We start from the raw sequence: 22,147 nt of genomic DNA on the forward strand, positions 1-22,147 counted from the left end.
ACCAAAACCAGAAACGTGTGCAAAGATTTCCATAAACTACTCTTGGACTGAACATATGCCTGGATTAGTTTTTTGTTTAGGACCTGACAAAGGCAGTTATAGTAACTATTGCTTTGGTCCTTGTAATGTATATATAAAAAGGATTTTGTGTTGTACATTATCAGGTTTTTACATTATGCAAAACAAAATATACTTGTAAAATACAGAATTTTCCTAATTTGTATAGTACTTTGTTGGTTGTATTGCATTTTTGCTCCAGATACCCTCTCATTAAAGGCATCAGATTTTATGAGATCTATTAATAGGGCTTCTGGTTACTTAGGTTGGTAGTAATCAGACTTTCAGAAGATCTGTTTACATTTGACATGCTCTTCATGGTGCACATTAAACAAACTTCTCAGAATATGATGGTGGGACTGGATTTGTTCTGCTTCATAATAAGAGACAGAGGTCACCTGGTATATTCATTCCAATGCCATACATAGTCATGAAGTTGCACTATTTTGTCATAATCATCTGCCTTGCTTGACAAATTGATTCCATTTATAGCTACCTTTATACCTTTAATATGTTCATTAACTGGGGTCCAGGAATAAAATGATTTTTTAAATTAAAGTACATAATGTATATAATGAGCCTCGTATTCCAAATTAAAAAGCAGCAGAACTTTACAATGAAAAATACAAAATAAAACCCCTTTTACATATGTTCAGATTGCGTCAGCACATTCCAGGCCTATTCATTAATATTGAATCTTTATTTCGTTCAATAAAAGTAAGAATGGGCAGTGACAGAGTCTCTTTAAAATCGTTTCTAGAAGTTTAAATTACACTTGTCTTTGTTTTTTAGTCCCCATATATTGTTAGAATGCCGCGTTAAGGACAATTCTGGTTCTGGCAAATAACCTTTAAATAAGCTAGCAGCAGAAAGGCACATTCATTTAGACTAGTTTTGTAATTAGAGACTTTTCGCTACTTATATAATTTACCTGAACTTTGGAATCATATCCCTGCAATTTTGGCCATTCATTAGTGGGTCACAAAAATGGTTTAAATGCTGATGGTGATGTAAGGAAGTTATTTGTGCAGGGTTGTAAAGATACTATAGAAAGATCTTTTTAAATGCTTGGAATATTTCCTAAAGCACTGATCTCCACATATAATTTACAAGTTGTTTTTCTACATTGTTTGTATCTGTTAAATAATGACAAAAAAATGGTAGTGAGTAAGATTTTCTGAACTCCTTTTTTGCCCTTTGCTTTTTGCAATGTTGTTGAACTTTGGCTTTGTACGCTAAAAGAAAATGTATAATGTATGAAAGTGAGCTACTTTTGCTTAGCTTGTTGGCTGTCCCATAGTGCTTTATTAACCCTTTGTAGCTATGAACTTTCTCCTCCACCTAGTGATTAGCAATGCTTAGCTGGGTGTAGTAAATTCCCTGTACTGGAAAATGTCTGCTTGTTGTTAAAAAATGCCTGGTGCATTTAAAATTATGCAGTGTTTCCTAATGTTGACATTTAACTGGTATATTTTTATAAGTTGCCAGTAGTTTTAATTTAATGTTCTGTAATGATAAAAAAAAAATGACCATTTACATATTCTGAGCATTTTTATAATGTGCTTGAAATTAGATAATTGAACATAATTTATCTTTTCTAAATATCAGACTGTAAGCCCTTCATATCTATTTCCAAGAAAAGCCACAGCACTTTTTAGGGAACATTTTGTGCTTCAGCAATATCACTGAGTTTGGCTGAATAGAAATTTTACCTAATTAAAAAATAGTTTAAACCTGAGTAAGTGTGATCTGCACTTTTAGAACAATAAATTATATGATCAAAGATAGCAACAAAGACTCCAATTTCTGTTTTTTTCCAACAGCTTCCCTTTTTTTGTTTGCATTAGATGACTGACAGGCTAAGATTCTGCAGCAATGCAATGTAAAAGGGAAAATATTTAAAAATCTGTTGCCTACGGTGTATTTTCCACAGTGCCTATAGCTACAGAGGTTGATGTAAAGATATTTTTTTACTTCTTCAGAATTTGTAACTATAGTAGTGTGTATAATCAGGTTTATTTTATGATACCACAAACAAAAAGATAAAACAAAGTTTAACTGATGGTGGAGTTCATATTTCTTCATTTGAAATATAATATACCACATTTTGACAGAGGGAGAGATACATCACAATAAATTAGTAATATCTGTGTAACAGAAAACAGTCTGTTCATTTGTCATGTTTAACCCAATTTAGGCTTCAAATACAGGCCCCAGTGTATCTGCCTAAATCACACCTGTTCTGTTCTCCTGAACAGGTTTTGTTGGACAAAGTGCAGACGTCTGTCAAGTCTAAATACAGCAATTGATACAGTGTGATAAAGTAGACTCAATTATACTCATTACCCACCAAAAGTGGCTCTCTAGACAAAAATGAAAACAACTTTGTGTCTCTATACTGTATAGACCACTGTTTCCCAAACAAGGTTCCTCAAAAGTTTGGTAGGGGTGCCTTGAGCAATGGGCAATTTGTTTCTCTGAGGTCAGTTTAGGTGACAGCAATGATCTTTTTGGTTATTTGTAAGGATGACATTTTTCCCACTTAACCATTCTTATAGTAATTATAGTGAGGATTCCCTGAGGACCTGAAAAATATTTCAAGGGTTCACCCACTTTAAAAATTATGGTATAGACCATTCCAATGTGCTTATATTTCTATTTCTTAGTTAATTCAAAACAATTACATGTTGATCCTGCCAGTTATTCAATTAGTGTTGTCTGAACCTAAAAGTTTCTCTACTATAATATGTACAGGTAGTCCCCGGGTTACATACGAGATAGGGACTGTAGGTTTGTTCTTAAGTTGAATTTGTATGTAAGTCTGAACAGGTACATTGTTTTAATAAATGCAATTAGGACAGATGTTTTTCTCAACAAATTTTTAGGCAGTGTGGTGTCAGTTACTGTATAAAATCCTCACTGTGAGTTAATCACAAATAAGGCAAAAAAAACCTTTATGGAGCCTAGACATCATTACCTTCTGACACAAGTTGTGCTTTGATATGCAAAAAGAAATAACTGCAGAGTTTTACTGGGTCATTAAAGAGTTACAAGATGCTGTAGATCAGTTAAGCTCTTAAGATCACCCACAACCTCCGCTGTGTTTAGCAAAAGATTACTTCTGCACACAAGGGAGCAGGGAAGCCGTCCGTATGTCTGATCTCCTTAACCCGGGGAATATACCTGTATGTTAATTTAAAAGCACACCAAATACTTCCTTCAGTGTCCATGTACTTTAATTTTAGTTTAAACTGTAATTTTGGAGGAGTTATGGTAAATGGATATTGAGTTAGCTGCAGGTCACTTCTTATCTGTATATGTCACTAGGAAATTCTTCACCGTTTTCTCAAAAAGGAAAGGGCAATGCTTTGAGGGGCATCAGTCAAGTGACTGCACAAAAGAAATACTATATGATTTCTCGAAGCTCACCTTAAAAGAAGAATGCAAAAAATAGTTAAGGACTACATATTGGTCATCAGGAATATGTAATAAACTCTGCCTAATAAAGAAAATAGGCAAAAATGTGGCAAAAAAAGTTTTTAATTTTTTTAAGTTTTAATTTTTCTGTTTATGCCCATGTTGAAAAGACTTCTTTTTTTTTTTTTTTTTTTTCAGAGTTCTGCTGAGTACTGCAAACAATGTCAGTTATTATCTCCTCACCTCAGTGAGCCTACTTATTATTTTTGGATCACAACCCACTGGACTTGAAATAGCTCTCTGGTCTTGAAATACAGAAAATGAGCTGTGTTCAGATTCCTGATCTCTTACTAGTCTCGTAATATTGGAAAAATATTTTTTTTTAAGAACAAAATCTCTGACTGCCAAAAAATATTATAGCAGGTAAATTTTACCGATAAATCCAAGGCAGACATACCAGACTACCTCACAAACATTCTGTTTCACTTCCAGAACAAAGTTCACTGTATGTAATCCACTGTTCATTCACAATGATCCATTTTTGTTTTTTTGCATAAATGCTGGCATCTTGACATTATTTTTTATTATACTGGATATATTTAACTAAAGATGAGTAACTACAGAGCTGCAGACAGCTATTTCATTTCCTCAATTTAGGAGTTTCTATGCCTTAATATCAAGCAGAATAATCTACTTACTGAATTCAGTAGACAGACCTGTAATTGGCTATTGTAATGTGCATCTTGATAGAATCAGATTTGATTTTTACATAAAAAGATTCTATAAATTTGTACACCATTTCCAATTGTTCCCAAATATCCCATTATAGTACAAAGTAGACATAAAGCTGCAGTAATTTCAAAGCAAATATCTATTTAAAGAAGAAATGCTGCAAATCAGTCTTTGGGATAACACTGAATGGGAATAAATAACTCTGCTGCCGATCATGGTTATGTGGTGGGGGTTAACAATACTTCCATTGCTATTTCTGGGTATTGGCTTTCATTGTATCAAGTATGATCAGTGCAGAAAGCAAGTTAAGGCATGAATAATGTCATTGCAACTGACCACCATTGAAGGAAGTGGGGTGTTACCAATGTTGCCACGGATGCATAATGCAACATGCACTGCTATTGAGCATCAATACAAAGAGTGGAGTAAAGAGGTTAACTTTATTGCCACTGATCAACAATATTTTTTTCAATTGTGGTCACTGACACCAACGCTGGGTGTTATTGCTGAAGTCAGTGATATAAATGCTGGGCATTAATATTGCAGTCATTTACCTCAATGTTGGAGATTATCATTGTGTTCACTGACACCAATACTGGGGGCTTTTATTGCAGCCACTGACATCAATAGAGTATACTATTACGGTTACTGGCACACTATATTCTATATCCTTTCTTATGATGTGCAAAAAAAAACGGTGTGACTAAACATCCCAATTCTTGTAATAATCTGTTTTCTTTGTTCATTTCTTCCTTCCTGCATTAAAGCATTAAAATACCTCTGCTGGCACTGTCAACCCAGCAATAAAGAGAGATTTCAATTTATTTGCCATCACTAAAAAGAGATGCAAAGCACCATCTCTAGAGTATAAATAGCGATCTGTTTCAATTACATATTATTTGTGCAGGAGAACAGAAAAAAACTAAATAAATCAGGAGATGGGGAAAAAACTTGCTAAGTTTTCTGAGCAGTAATGATAACTAATTTAGAGCTGTAAATGTGTAAAGGATCCATAATTCATGATGTGTTTCCCAAGCGGAAGAGCTGTAGTCTTCATTCTCTCTATCTTTTAAATCAACACAATGCTGAGACATAGAAGACATTAATGAACCATTCCGCCTTTTCTGTATTTACACAATTTTGATGGTTCGCCTCTGCCTTAAGTGGTTTTATTGTATTTATTGATGTTATTGTGTGCAGTAATATCTGATCTTGGGTTGCAAGTCTGCCTAATAGCGCTTATGTTATAGCTGATCCCTCGGCTAAATATAAACTTTTCTTCCAGCACACTATCCTACAGCTCTAATGGTTTATATTAATACCTCTAAAAGTAAGGTTCTACCTATCTAAGTTAGCTGTTCAGAGTGCAAACACTGGTCCCCTTGTGCTGACATTGGTGCTGAGATTCCTCTTCTGGATCCTGAAAGAAACCCACTGCTGGACAGCCAACAAAAAGTCACACAGGCCTTGATGTGGACACCTGAACATAAATCTCTCCTTCTGTGCAAAAAAGAATTCAAAAATTTGGATGCATCATGTTACCACAGATCAGAAGTAGAAAGGGCAATTAAAAAAAAAAACATGTTAATAGCAGCAATTAGTTAAAGGGGGTGGGATAAGGGGGTATTTGTGGTGGGCAGAAGGCTTGAGGTTGGGGGGTATTGTTTTTGACTGATAAATTATACTGAGATTTCTATTTCTATTTTTTCTATAAAAAACATAATTATCTTGTATAAGGAATCAAATGTTAAGCTAATACCCAAAAATGTAACAAATACCAAATCAGAAAAATGTAATAGCTCTATAAAATGTATGTAAAATAGCAATATTAGGGCAGCCATTGCTAGCCTTCTTCTGAAAGTGCTAGTTGTTTGGTGGCTGGTATTTACTATATAACATGCATAGGAGGTGAGTAGAAGCATGCAGTGTGTGTACCCGCTGTGCAGGTGTGGTCAGGGGCAAAGAGAGACTGGAAGATGTAACCATGGCAGGCTGACAGATTAAGGTAAAAATGCATCTGTGGGGAAATGGGAGTATCTTTAATATACTAAATTCATTGAAAGGCGCTATTTATATGGTCAACTTCATCTATTAAAAATATCTGCTGTAGGTATAGCACATCCAGCTTTCTTAAAGCTATATGTTTTTAAGCAAATATTGTCTAAATACAAGTAGTTTATTTTTTTTTTAGTTGAATCCTGATTTGTCTGTGCTTTGCATGTTTATCCTAAATCAGTGCGGTAATCCAGTGTGAACCTTTTCCTTTGTGCATGAATTTCCAGTGCTTAAAACCAGTAACTGCAGTGTTCTCTACATATGTAGGGAGACTATTCTTGTATCCAATAGTTTTCTGTAGGCAGCTTGTAGTATATTAATGTGGTGTGTGGCTCCCACACTTCTGCAATCTTTACAGTCATACCACATCTTATTGTCGATGTTGCAATAATAAAACGATTTGCATTGTTAAGCACGCTTCATTTAAAAGGAAAGTTTCAAGACATCAAAGTTTTTTTATACCTTGTTCTTCTTTCCAAATAGTTAATGGCTCTGTGCTGCTTAAATGAGACTGCTGTCCGGTTCTCAACTAATAAATTTAATTTTAAGTATATATTTTCATGAATATAGTATATGTTACTAAAAGTTAGAATGCCGTGGTTTAAAATTTGAACTTGGGCAGTGTCAAATCATATATTAAAATGTATTATCTGCTACAGCCTTGGAAAGACTCATTTAAACCTAGGCGAAATTTTTACCTTTCAAGGGTACAGGGGCAAACCCAGGTAACAATATAAAAAAAACACAAATGTATTTGAGTTTACAACTGGTAAGTAAATCAGTGAAAGCAATGCCAACCTTACACCTTTTTGGCACAATAGTGTGGAAAATTTTGTATCATATCAAAATTTATTTGTGACCACATAAAGCCACTAGCCATTTCTACCTAAAATGAAGTTTTTACACTTACCATAAAAATAGAAGACGAAAAGAAGATTTATAAATATATAATAATAAGAAGAATAATAAAAAATATTAAGTTAACCTGTCAAATTTTTATATGACCCTTAAAAATATGTGCACATCACTTCTATAGCAAAGACATGATCTTACAAGGGAGTTATAATTTAGTGCCATACTCCAACAACAAAGTTTTACCGCCCATTATTAGTGCAATATTTGTCGATGTCTTACAACAGTGTCCATTTTATGTCTGTTCCATATACAATACGTTTTATCTTCTGTGCTTTAATTACATTCTTTACCCATGTATATGCATTCTTCCTAAGGTGGGGGGGTGTTAAGTGCTTTTAAAATAAGATATATCACATCAATAGCATTTTCAGCATGCAGACTTAAGTTTCACTTCATAAAGATTGATCATGGTAGCAGATACAATTATATCTTGAGTCTATACTAATTCGGTTATTAGTTTATTCTTTACTACAGTTAGTTTCTTTCTTTTCTATACCTTGAAATGACCTACTCATGATAGAAGATAGGTCACATTATTCTTCAGTTCCCTAGTTTTAGCAGTTTGCCACACTTTACATTTTCAGTGTGTGGCCTGCTTGGAAAGACAAAGCTACATTTGAAGTCTCCCAGCATGCACAGTTAAAGCCCTATTCATTTCTATGAAAACACAGTCAGCAGAGGAGACAGAATAATATTAAGTCAAAAACTATAAATGGGGATTTTACTAAGCATGGACTACATTTTTATGAGTACTTAGTGGTACTAAAAAGATCTAAGAGCAGGGAAATATAAATGTAGGGTTTGATGGGTGGTGGAGGCAAAGGAACAGAGGAAGTATTCTCAATTGCAGGGCAAGCAGCTAAGCCAGGTGATTTGTTTCTCTTTGTGCATCAGGCAAACAGTAAATGCATCTCTTCCAGCACTAGACACAACTTGCTATCTATCTACTATATGACCTCATTAAATTCCTTTGTGAAGACCAATTATAAATGATTAAATAACCACTAACATAAAATTATAATCAAATAACTATATCAATGATGCATATTGCTATAGTATTAAGTATATGAGTTACTTTTCTATTTCAAGTGCTTTCGTTTTTAAACATGGAACAAAATTCAATTCATTGCAGCTTACCATTCCATAGAAATAGTAGCTACAATATCTTTCTTTTTTAAACCTTTTCCAAGCTGTTTTTTTACCTTGAGAAACAGATATAACAAAACATTTTAAATGGTATGTTTAATGCATCAAAAGGAGCAAACAGGAGAAGTTACATGCATGGTTCCCTGTTTAAGTAAATCTAAGTTTCCATATTTTATAAAAACATAAGGGAGATCAAGCATTTAAAATGTAAAAGTTGCATCAAATATGACTTAAAGGTGCAATAATAACTTAAAATATGCTGTCACTAAATACACCTTATACGTTTCCATTAGCTAATATAAAAGTAAAGCTGTTAAAAACTATCTTTCCATTTAACTAGTTTGTATACTTAATAAGACGTTTTGTAGTAGCTTAAAAGAAGCCATTATGATATTGCAAAAGAGGAGGTTAAAGAGCATGTCATTCTAAATAAAAGTTTATAACACTTTTTCTACGCTTCATCTATGGAAGAAATCTTGTCCTCTATATAGCACTTGTCAAACACATCTAACAAATGGCAATAACCTTTGCCATATCTCATTTTCCTACATAAACAGCTCAAGCTAAAACTATAAATGGTGGAAAGTTTAAGCCGTATGGCTTGTATTATCAAAACTGTTAAACAATTATTTTCCACCGAGTCTGGATAGCACTATCTGTTTTGTGAGAAATGTTGGAAAGATGACTTTTTAAGGGAGATCTTACACTAGCAGGTCATTGAGACATGGTGTGCTAGATGATGTTGTAGCTTGTAAATGTTTCCACAATTGCTTGTCAACCCATTTGGAAACTGTATTAATTCATGTATACACTGCACTGATGATCGTAACTGGTAAACCAGGCTAAAGTGCCATTTCTGAGACCGGGACATTGCTAGAAACAGGAGAGCGGGATTATAAGACATAATGGCTGTATATGGTAAATATTTTTAGAACAGAGTTTGTTATGATTAGGGGTTACTTTCATAGAATCATCATGTATATGCCGTACTGATGATTTACTAAAAGGGTTCAGGCTGATTACTTAGTAAAGTGAATTATTCTTTGCAAACGAAACTTTACCTAGCTTAGTAAATGTAATAATCAAACATGATTGGACAGCTGAAGTCAGCAGAGTTTCATCTCTTATTCACTATGCTACATGAAATATCCCCTGCAAGAGATAACTCATTTTGTTAAGTAAGGTTCCTATATTCCGTTACTAAATCAAATCCATTGTCTTTAAATTTTCATAAATCCTCCTTGTAACATATGAACATATTGATTTTAAGAATATTGCCTAATTTACATTATTTATGTATGTAGGCTGACCATTACCCATCCAATGATCTGCCTGATCCACTTTACTGGAGACAACAATGCACCTCTGCAATACAGCTGCTTTTAAAATTATTACTAGCTGATTACCCGACGTTGCCCGGGTATTTATTTATTGCAATCTTATATTATACTATTATATTAAATTATAAGGTTTCATGGTTTGAAATGTGTCGATGCGATTTTGAGTGTTGGTGTAACATAGCAAGTTGAAATGTCTCCATGTGTTTCCTAGTGATCACATTTGTATATATCACATACATACACACACGTACATACTTTCAAAAATAGCTCTGACATATAGCAAAGTGCTGTACAAAGATCGGCGGTGCACTCACATGAGTCTGAGTCATATGTCTAGCAAGTTTGGTTGAAATGTCTCCATGCGTTTCCTAGTGATGACATACATACAAAAATCTAAATAGAGCTCTGACATAAAGCACAGTGCTGTACAAAGATGACAGGTACACTAACATGAGTCTCAGTCATATGTATGGCAAGTTTGGTTGAAATGTCTCCATGCATTTTCGAGTGATGGTGGAACATAGCAAGTTTGGTTGAAATGTCTCCATGCTTTTTCGAGTGATGGTGGAACATAGCAAGTTTGGTTGAAATGTCTCCATGCGTTTCCTAGTGATGACATACATACAAAAATCTAAACATAGCTCTGACATAAAGCACAGTGCTGTACAAAGATGACAGGTACACTAACATGAGTCTGAGTCATATGTATGGCAAGTTTGGTTGAAATGTCTCCATGCGTTTCCTAGTGATGACATACATACAAAAATCTAAACATAGCTCTGACATAAAGCACAGTGCTGTACAAAGATGACAGGTACACTAACATGAGTCTTAGTCATATGTATGGCAAGTTTGGTTGAAATGTCTTCATGCGTTTTCGAGTGATGGTGGAACATACATACACACATTCATACATACATACATCCAATTTAATATATATAGATTATTAAACAGTATTTATTTAGTTTCAACATATTACACAGCAATGTACAATAAAGAGGGGTTGCCAATGACAGACAGATACAGACAGTGACACAGAAGGAGGAGAGGACTTAAACACAACATGTGTTAAATAGGTATTTGCATACAGGATGAAAAGTGTGTGTATACACTGGGTGCCACACTAGTGCCTTTAATTCTAGTGTATATGTGAATAAATGTGTATAATACTGTAAATGTATATTTCATCGTATTCGCATAGTGTGCCTTTCCATAAAAACATCATCTGAAAGCGTGCTGTAAATTCTTTTTAAAGGTCTGTTGTTCTTTGGCATTACTGCCAATATGGCCTTTCTAGTTATTCTGTTATCACCTAGTTCCAGTAACAATTGCTGGCATTTCCCTGAGAAAATATACTGTCCAAGCTCTTTTTGCACTTACTGCATGGTAAATAAGGTTGCAACCTGTACAGTACATAGAGAAGCTCATCCATCACAATATATATAGTATATGCTATAGTATGTAAGGCAGAGAAATTGTAGATAGAGAAAAAAAAATAATTCCTGTTTATTTTGCAACTGTACAAAAGTGAAGTGAGCATCATCTGTTTCTGTTATGGAACCTGGAAATGCTCCATTTCAAATGAAATTTAATTATGAGCTTGCCAGACAAAATCAACAAGCCATAAAGATCACAAGAGGTGATTTTAGGTTAAATGATGATGATTGTTTTCTTCATAATCATTTTTAACAGTGGAAGAATCAATGTATTTATTTTTTCTTATATATAATGTGCATTTTTTTAGTTTTCATTCACATTAGCTTTAAGATTTTACATTTTTCATAGCATTCCTAAAAATTGAATAAAATGCTAAATCTTAACAATTTAAAATAAAGCTTTACTTCATGCAGATATAATGACCATACCATTAAACTATGTTATGTATTTTACATAAAACCTATATGCAATGATAGCGCAGTGCTGTTTATTACACAGTAAGTCTAGTTACAAGAAGAGAGAACAGAAAGATAACATTTTTTAGTGTTCTGCTACCCTTTGGATGTTCAATGACAGACTAAAGAGCATCTTAGAATGAGTTCTATTGCTCTATTGCCATGCAGTCTTCAACAAGGTATTGGGCTTTGCTGTGCTGTGTGGTAGGTGCCCAAATAGCAAGACTAGCTAAAGGTTACAACAATTTTTTTGGCAGGTAAAAAAGTCCACTGATATTTAGTTTAGCTATGTAATTAAATGTTTATGTGAAGTTTAGGGTGTGCATACCATTACATACTAGTATTCACTTCACTTCAATAAAATATTGAGTACCACCCAGCCCTAAGCATTAGAGGATTGGTAGCAAAAGAAAAGTTACAGGCCAGAGAAGATTCAGGTTTCTGTTGTAGGTTAAAAAAACAGCAACTGTTGCATAGCTTTTACGCTTTTCCTTTCCTCCAGTTTAAATACCAAATATGGTACAATATGGGAAATCAAATCGTTTTAGAAAATCACAGTCCTCCAGTTCAGCTGAAACAGAGATCACCATATTATTAAGTTTGCAGAGACTCTCCTAATGTATAACTCCCAGGTGCCTGAAAAAAATTGAATTTTGTAAGTTCTATGAAATCAGTTGACTAAGAGCAGAAATATCAGGAGAACCAGAAAATCATAATTCACCTAAACGAAACATACTATGTCTGCTCATTTATATACAGCCTTTCAGACTGATATACTTTTCTCTATACCCAAGGTAAATCTTATCTGTGTCCTCCTCCCCTTAAACATCCATTTACAGCCTTAACATATCGATATGTAAGCAGCAAGATGCCGTTTAATACAGGAATATCAATTGGCATTGGCTGTGCCTCATACAAATAGATGTGAAACCTATTTTGGGTAATTATAGAAGGTAGGACAGAGAGCCTAGGTGTGCAAAATCCATTGCAGACAAACAAGTTTTATTTTATGTCCGTTTTGTTCAATCCGCTGAATGATTTTTGTAAATCGCAGTGTTCTTTGCTTTATTAAGTAGAAATCTTGTGGTGAATGTAATCATCTACTGTCAATATATAAAGATCAATTTTATCTTAACATTTTGTATTTAAATTGGTACAGAACTGATCAATCTGTAAATGTTTAGGGCTTGTCCTTAGTCTCCTTATTCAGTCATACAGTTTGACTGTGTTTATTATACAGTTGCAGTCTTTCACTTGACCTAATAAAAATGTGTAAGTTATAGATAATAAGTATAGAAATCTTAATGATTGTTTGTTTCTTTTTTGTCTTTTTCAGTTTTCTTCTTGTCTTCAGCTGCTTAATTTTATCAGTGTTTTCCACCATCCCTGAACATCAAGAACAAGCTTCATATTGCCTCTTTGTCCTGGTAAGTCATAATACTAAAGTAACCACCTTGAAAGAATGAATGTGCACCTGAATTCAGGATGTCCCTTTTAAATAGTAGGAATGTGTATGTTCTCTTTAGTACAAGTATAAACATATTTTTACTTTGTTGCTGCCGTTTATTGCCTGATAGCCTAGTTGTAGGCATGCTGCATCCAATGGATTGTCTTTATGTAGAATTTAGTTACCATCTAAGTCACAAGAGCATTGTATGCAGTAAAGGTTCTGCCATTTTTAAATGGCATAACTTTTGCCTAAAAGTTGTACAACTTTTTTTCTAAACATGCAACCATCTTGGTAAGATTTCAAAAACTGTAACTTAATGTGGGTGCTTGGCATTTGGTAACAGTGGACACAGGACATGTGCTTCCATTCTGTATATTACATATCTAATAGAACCAAGATGCCTCTAGCCAAGCCAAGTTACCAATGAGTAAGAGTATGAGTAGTTCCCTAGTGATATTGGAGCTGACATCTATCAGCATTGTTGCATACCACGATCTGTTGAAGCGGGACAGTATCTTTTTGGAAACTTTTGGCTCGGCTTACTCCTCATTAACAGCACACATATTAAACTATTATGTCGCTAACTAGTGTTCACCATAGTAGGGGCCATTTTTAGCCTTAAGCAGACAAAGCATATCCTTTAAACACAATGGTAGCAGGGACATCATCACATCTAACGTGATGTCTGTAGGGTCAACAACAAAATGCAAGGGATGATGGTAACAGCTGGAATGTGATGGAGCTAGAAAGGGGAGGGGGGGTCTCTATTTGGGTTGTCTTGTTTGGGACACCAAGTTTCAAGAAACAACCCTGTTGTTTGGTTAAAATTCTAAAATCTTACACTGAATGTAATTGCTGATCACATAATAAGGACAGTGTGAGTATTATCGCACCAAATACTGACCAATGTCCCACAGAAAATTAAAATAAGGCCTGTATCTATCTTTGAACCTGTCAGAAACCATGCTAATACTCCTTGCAATTTGGTCTGAGCAAAAGGTGAGCAAAATGAATGCGTTCAAGGTTAACAGAACACTCAGTTAGTAAGGTTAACTCAAGACAGAAAAGTAATGAATTGCAGTGTGTTACACGTTCTGGTTTAAGGGTAGGCTTCGAATTTACGTGTTCTGCAGAAACGCAAAGTGTTTCCTTTTGATCTTACTTGCATGTTATTTGTAAAGTGACTTTTCACCACATTCACTAAGCTAAGATAAATTCCCCTAAACAGCCTAAACTCTAAATAAATCAACCCCAGTGAGCTGGGGCAAGCTGGGTTAAATGCTGTGTATAAAAACTACTTTACAGAAAGTTTCTATGTTAGTTCTTATAGTCACTCCAGTCTTTTATATTAGTGATGAATCAATCATATACTTGATTGACAACAATGTTGCAATTGGCTGCAAATAAACACACAGAGTGTTTGTGCTGTTCTTTCATGATTGTCGAGTAGATTGAGTAGCTGAGTGGTATTTGAAACATGAAGAAAGGGATTGTGTAGACATGTCATTTCCTTTCAGCTGTAGAACGATACTTCATACCTTGTAAGACAAGCTGAGTACTCTCACTTTCAGTCCTGAGTGATATATGGAGTGCAGTTCTGTGGTGCCTAGAGATATGACTTCCAATGTCTCCAGGATGCACATAGCTTATACAGAGCTTTACTGCACAGGTGTTCTGTATTTTTCTGCAGACTGATGGCTCTTCTTACAGTAGGCTAAACAGAGTCTTGTGGGATCAATTAACCTTTACTGCTCTCTGACATGTTACGGCTTTTGATCTTTCTTCCTGTCATATCAATACTTCACTGAACATTTGATATCCCCTGGGCACTTAATACAGGGATAAATATATATTCCATGGTATTTCTAGAGTACATTTTATCTGGGATAATGCAGTTTATACCACTGTTATGCTATCTGAACATGTAATATTCAACCTTGTTTATATATTGAGTTGTAGTGACCATTGGGTAAGAGGCTTCTCACTCATGACATCTGTAAAAGGGTAAGGGTTATGTACGGTGCTGAGTGCTAAGAAAATGTCTATGGTGTTCGGGCACCTGACAGGAAGTATATGACAGGGTAACATTACTATAGCAAGAAGAATCTGGACATTCCAAGTTCTTTCTATCAATAGGCTGGCTAAGTATTCAAATACTACACTGTACTTGAAGCTTTTATAGCTACATTTTCTTTTTTACTCTCTGGCCTGCGCCTCTTAACTGCACTAAAGGTCATTAGTGGTTATTGAAACTGTTCATAACAGCATTCTAAGTCATAGGAATTGTTAAAGATTTGCATAATAGATTTCAGGGATCCTAGGAACTGTGCTTACATGCTTGTTATATCAGGTAGTCTAATAAGGTGACAATGACTACAGGCCATTTAACATCAAGTCTTTCAAGTAAAATAGTTTATTTTACTGTGTGCTTTTCTATTTTCATCCTCACAAACTTTTAGCACTCAATCACATGTGTTACTGGAATGTAATACAAATAAAAAAAATCAAAAAGATCATATTTTGTTTCTGAAAGTGAATTTGTGTCTGTATTCTGTAAAATTTTCATCCATTGTAAAATTCCCAAATGTCTCAAGAATTGAAAAAGAATTGATTTACATTATGTACTCCCTGCCAGACGAATCGGATTGGATCTTGGTAACTGTAGGTTAATAATATAGTGGATTGCCAGTTACAATTATCTGTAAAACATATTTGATTTTCAAGTGCTGGTAAAAGGACAGGCCCTTAGAGTTTACTTGGATTCAGTACACTCATTTCAAATCATATTTTGACTACACAGTTTTAAAATAAATTGTGATGTACATTGAAATATGCTATCAATTACTTAAACACCATGCACAGTGATTTGCCGATACAGTGCCGCCGATACAGTGTTAGATTTTAGGCTTTGGTGTCTCTAGATGTATACTTTTTTAAGAACAAATATTGGAAATATGAGAAAACAGGTTTTGGGGACCTTGTCTGGCTTTTTTTTATGTATGCTGTACCAGGCATACGAATTTCTTATGTCTTCAGAACTCCGCACAGACTTCCCAGTATGATTCAGCTTCCATAATCAATTCAGAACAAATGATAATGCTAGGCATTCTTGATATATATAATCCATTATTTAAGACAAAGGATTTGGGTCTTCAGCTATAAGATAGAAACTCTGTGATCTTTGTTATATGTATTTTTAAGTACATAAAATTAAGGCACTGAATTTGATTTGGTTTTAGCTTTGTAAATTGTTTAGAAGGAAGGGGTAGCGCTAGGGGCCAAACAGATAAAATACATGGCAATGTGCTGATATGAAAAGAAAAAATAGATTGATATAAAGAGCCTATTGCTGCTCTATTACTTCCAAATCATAGAACTGCAGCTGAAAAAAGCCAGGTCATCGGGCTGACTGCACTGTCTAGTAGGGATGTGTAAACCTCATCACCAGGTTTACAATTCAGCTATAACACATTTAAATATTATTTTAAATCTAACAGATTGGTACTGAGTATTGAGTAAATGTATTATTATTTCCTGGCTCATGAATTCACTTTTGTTTAGCAAGTAGTCTAAGACTTGAAATACTACTCTACTGCCTATCTGCAATTTTGAAGCCTTTTATGTATCCTAAAAAAAATCAACAACTGATATCTGCCTTCTCCCTTCAAGTTTATTTTATCTCTTTGGACGTTTTTTTTTTTCTGGAACTGAAACCAAAATTCAACTGCCTCAGAAGTCCAAACATAAATTAAATAAAAAATAATTCAGTTGTAGGATTCTACAGTGCGGTTCCTGCTTTGGAAATAAGGGCATAGTGAAGATGTTTCACCTGAATACGGTATTGCTTCTGCATTTATATTTCAGTAAGGATGTTCACAGAAGGCCTGTCTTTCAATTCACAGTAGTAAATCTTTGCTGACCCTGCAGTCTCCCGGCTTAGTTGTGCTCTCAGTTATCATATATGCTTATAATCCTATGAGGCATATGACTAATTAATTGACTCCTCTGTGTCAGATGGCAACATATTTATATGCAACTTTAGAGTTGCCATCCGGAATGAGCACAGACAAGACTAGTATTATCAGCATGGCTATTAATGTCTCTGAAAGCCAAGTGTAAGACTGCTACTCATGTCTGTCTTGCAAACTAAATACACATTTATATTTGAGATACAGTGTATATGCATGTGTGAATTATATATCACTACATTTTAATCTACTGTCCATTTGGAATGGTCGGTCAATATTTGAGTAATTGCTTTCCTTACAAAACTTTAGGTAAAAATGATGCTTATTTTCACCATTTACATTGTCCACTTTGAAAGTTTATATTCTCTGGTAACATGTCCCAAGAGTTCCTTTTTTTATGCATTTCCATTTTCAGTATAAATCAAAATTATAGTCATGATTAATAAAGAGTTTGAAATATTTTGGTACCCATATCCTCATGTGTACCTGTCCAAAACTTAATTCCTGATATCTTTTGATAGTGCCTTGTCACTCATAGTTGATTATTTACTTTCACTTGCACTATCAAGCAATGGAATGCTCCAGGACTGGCTGTTTTTATGCTGAACCAATCAAACTGATCACAATTATTCACAGGTAGAAGCCAGTTATGTAGCTTGGTGTACAATGGAGTTATTATTTTTGCAATTTTTAGTCTGTGATTTCACATCACATACAGCTGGAATTTATTTTTGTGTGTGTTTATCACAGGCTGCAATGTAACAAAATGTAAATATTTTAAGAGGGGATTCTTTTTTCTATAACTTAGCTTGCCTGTTTGTGTGACCCCCTTTGTGAACTACTTATGATGGAAAGAAATACATTTTTTGTGATATTGTGCTTCCCAACCTTCGAGAGAATAGATACATTTTAAATTTTGTTTATTCACACCTCTTAAAATAAACATCTGCTCATGTGAAGCATTAGAGCATTCTTTTTTCAGCAAGTGTACAAATAGTTTCATTGAAGGCTGAACTATGTTTAAGATTAGCATTATAATAATTTAGTGTGAAGAAAGGAACATGAATCTCATAGGCGGCAAACCAGTTGGATTTTGGGAGCTTTGAACACATCCCACAAATCCACATGACAATAATTCAGATGTTGCTTAGCAATTAAAAAAATAGGAAATAACAAAGTTTAATGTAGGGCACTCAGAGGTGCAATAAATAAAGCTCTAATATATTAAAGATGAAATCGCTAGCCCTGTTAACTTTCAGTGACTTTAGTTGCCTTTGATCTACTCACCTGTAGCAACAGTTCAAAGTATGAGAACTACAAAAACATAAAATATTTACAGTGGAGTGCTAACTCCAAAACCATAAAATATTTACAGTGCAGTGCTAATGAACACCCAGTCACACCTTTTTCTTTATCTTTTGAGTATACTATCGGTACAGGGAAAAAAGAAAGTAAAAATATGAACACACATTTTTCTTTTGTTTATTGAGAGTCACAGCTGTCGGCTGAAGAATAACCACCACTAGGACCACTAGGATGACAACTCCCCAAGGTGGCTTAACACCCAACTGTAACAGAATGTACTTTTTTTTGTGTATCACTGTGGCCTAAAGACCAATTTTCTTCCACTTCATGGAATTTACCTTTTTGGTTACTTCTTTTTAGGGGGGTTGGCTGGATTTTAGATCCTAGTAGTTTCTACAGTCTAGCAGATGAAAGTCCTTGTGATTTGGGATCAAAGATTCACTATGGCAGCTCTGTGGTTTTAATCTCATACAGTTGCATGCCTCTACTGTATATGCTGTTTTTGTGTACTAATTAAACATGCAACAGACTTATAATAGGATACCTGTTTTCTAGATGTGGCTGCAGAGCCAGAGATTTTTAGATCCCTGAGGCTTCTTCAAAGTTGTTTTTGTATCAAGGTCCTTGTCCTATTTTTAACAGAGCATATTCTTCTTATAAAACTATAAGATTGGATACTAAAGATCATTGTGGTCCCACTAGCTCAGCCAATGAATATGTATGTCTTCTTAACATATAGATCATGTTTCACTGTAAAAGCCCTGCTTCAAAATAGAGGCAAGCCTCAAAAAAATACTGGATTCACAACTGAGTATATATTTTTTATATTTCGGTTAACATGGTGAAGATTCATTGTATTTTTAAAGTTTTATTGAATTTTTCAAATATATTCAACAATACATGGAACTTAAACAGGATCGGGAAGGGGGGGGGGATCGTTAAACAAAAGGGTACCCATCTTGTTTTATAAAATTTCTGCATCATAGGCTTAATAAATTGAAGGAAAATTATAGCTGTCAGCTGTAGTACCTTATGGCACCCTTTAACTGTTATCATCAATTATTGCAATATTCAAGGAAGGGAGGTGTCTTGGTATGGAACCAAAAATAAAGAAAGAGAGAACCACATGGGGGGGGTCGAAAGTAAAACTATCATGGTAAGGAGTGTGTGAGTGTGTGTGTGTGTGTGTGTGTGTGGGGTCCGCTCTTAACTTTACACATTACTAAATTCTATCCACGGGTCCCAAAGTCTTTAAAACCTATTAAGATTTTTTAAAAAGATACAGGTCAGTTCATCATTAATCATTACCCAGTTAATTTTGTGTTTAGTGAAATCAAGGGATGTGATGCAAGCATTCCTGAAGATTCACTCTGAAAGGATACCCTTTCAATACATTTCATCTGCTGCTACTAAACTTCAATACTTTGTATAACAATAGGGCTCAGTTACTAAAGAAATTTAGGCTATTTAGCACAATGAATTATTTTGCAAGGAAATTTTACTTAGTGATTGTGATAAAAATCCACTTAGTGATGTGATGAAAGAATTCAAAATCATATGTAGGCAAATGTAAAAACTTGATTTTTACTTACAAATGAATTGAAGTCCACATTTCCATAGTTTGTCCCCATTTACTAATCCAAGAGAAATATCCTGTATATATGTCCTTTTTTTTTAAACAGCAGTCTGTTTTAATGTAGCTCCACTCTAATAACTAAAAAATAAAGAGTTAATGTATTACTAATAATAAATAAGAAACAAAACTAAGTATGAAAATTTCCGAAACAATACATATATGCAAGACATGTTCACACTGCACGATTCTCTGCCTATTACTAAACAAAATATATGATATAAATATTAATATTTATAAAGAATATTCATACAGAATGTGTAACCTAGGCTTGTATGAAACAGTTCCAACTTAATGTGATTTGTATTTCTACATATATTTATAAACTTTAGTGTAATAACCTTGATTTCTGTGGGTTACATTAGAATACATTTCCTTTAACGAACATGGAGTTAACCCAGGAAACAATGAAACATAGGTAGGAATTTCACAATTTAATAATAACAATATTTTAGTAAATCGGTATTGAGCTCTGTTTTTCTCCCAATGGATTTAGATGCAATAATTTAACGTTTTTTACTATTTTGTTTTTCTAAAGGGCCAAATAACAAACAGTAATAAAATAATAATGAACTATTTTGAAGATCAGTATAACCAGAATGATAAATTATTAAGGAAAGGAAAAAATCAAATCAAATCCTATGGGGACTTTTGTGACAGTAGACTCAACAATTCACATAGCTTCTTTAATATGTATAGTAAGAGTATCAGTTATTATTTATCCTTAAAATACATAAAATTGAAAACACAGAAATCAGATCACTGCTTATCATATGTACTGGTTAGTTACAGATTGTTAGATCAAATCTCTGGATGATTTAGATCTCTACGCATTTCGCGGCCATACAGTCCGCTACATCAGGAGGTCCAGAGAACCGCCCTCTTCATATTGTTTCTAAAAACATCTTCATTTAAATTTGCCTTTTAATTCTCTATCTCCTCCATGCTGGGGCAGGCTAAAGCTGTTCCCCCAAGTTTTGGCTCCAAAGCAGAAACGAGGAGAGGCCCCAGGGCTCCCAAACACTTATCAAATCCGGTGAAACAATTTTACCATTCAATGATTCTAGTGATTTAGCTTTAAAATTATAGTATCCAACCACTCCCTGTACCACATAGAGGAAAGGACTAGGACTGGTGCAGTCTCCCTGTGTATACTGGGGAATGTTGTGGTGGTTTGGACAAACAAGTAATAAAAAAGTAAAAAAAATGTGTGCTTTTTCTTTGAATGCAATGGTTGGATACTATGATTTTTAAGCTAACATTACAACTATACATTTATAAACCTAATATTCACCAAATCCCAAACTGTTTGAATCATACCAATATGGTCACCAGCAGTTCTGTATGCACACTAGTTCAAACTGCTTCTTCCATATTCATATACCTCTTTGTTAAAGGGCCAGTACTCAGGGTTTTGCATATTAGCACATTTTCTCAAGTAAAGGGTGTGAAAGGATGGCTAATCATAACCCTGGCTGGTGATTTCTTGCTGCTGGTACAGGCTGGAGAGCAAGTCTTAGGCTGCGTACACATGTTAAATATTGTAGTTTGGAAAAGATCTTTCACGATCCTTTCCAACAACAAAAGACTGAATGATGCATGAATGTTCGCTGTACATACAGCGCCGTTCTGCTCTATGGAGAGGGGAGGAGGGAAGAACAACAGAGCGGCTGCTCTCTCTTCCCTTCACTTCCAATTACGATTGTTGTAGTTTGTTGTCTGTGGACCTTATGGCACACTTACCTGTCAAAGAACCCCTTTCAGCTCTGTTATTTACTGTCATGTCCCATGTTGCTTTATTGTGACAACTGTCAGCCTCATCCGGTCTTCTGGGTGTGAGATCTTCTGCTATCGTCATTGGCTGGATTGATTGGTGTAGCTCCCACTGTTGTGCACAGAAACTACTTCATCTTGGCATGGAGTCTTGCTGAGCTTGTATACTGATCTGTGCAACACAGTGTAAAAGCAGGACTTTATTTTAATTCATACTTTCCATCCACTATATCCAAATCCTGTATCCAAATTAGTGCTTTGTGTAGTTGTAGTATACCTAATTTTTCTGATAGTGATGCAGGGAAAAATGGCTGAAGATGGCTTGCCTAAAAAGATGTAGCCCATTCAGGGAATGTTATAGACCAACCTTATACTTATATGCTTCACCACACACTCCATTCTATCTGTTCTCTGTCACAATCTTCACAATATATCTAGGGCTACCAGGAGTAGGAAAACATATG

At 34.6% G+C, this 22,147-nt stretch overlaps 1 protein-coding gene across 2 annotated transcripts in view; it reads left to right on the forward strand.

Moving 5' to 3' along the window:
* Positions 1–22,147, forward strand: part of KCNQ5 (potassium voltage-gated channel subfamily Q member 5) — a 269,840-nt gene that overhangs the window by 169,606 nt on the left and 78,087 nt on the right. For both annotated transcript variants that reach the window (XM_072408515.1, XM_072408516.1), the window contains exon 2: positions 12,891–12,981. In XM_072408515.1, coding sequence (XP_072264616.1) covers positions 12,891–12,981 — 91 coding nt within the window. The remainder of the gene's footprint in view (positions 1–12,890; positions 12,982–22,147) is intronic.

This window comes from Pyxicephalus adspersus, chromosome 4 (genome assembly GCF_032062135.1).
Source record: "Pyxicephalus adspersus chromosome 4, UCB_Pads_2.0, whole genome shotgun sequence".
Lineage (NCBI taxonomy): Eukaryota > Metazoa > Chordata > Amphibia > Anura > Pyxicephalidae > Pyxicephalus > Pyxicephalus adspersus.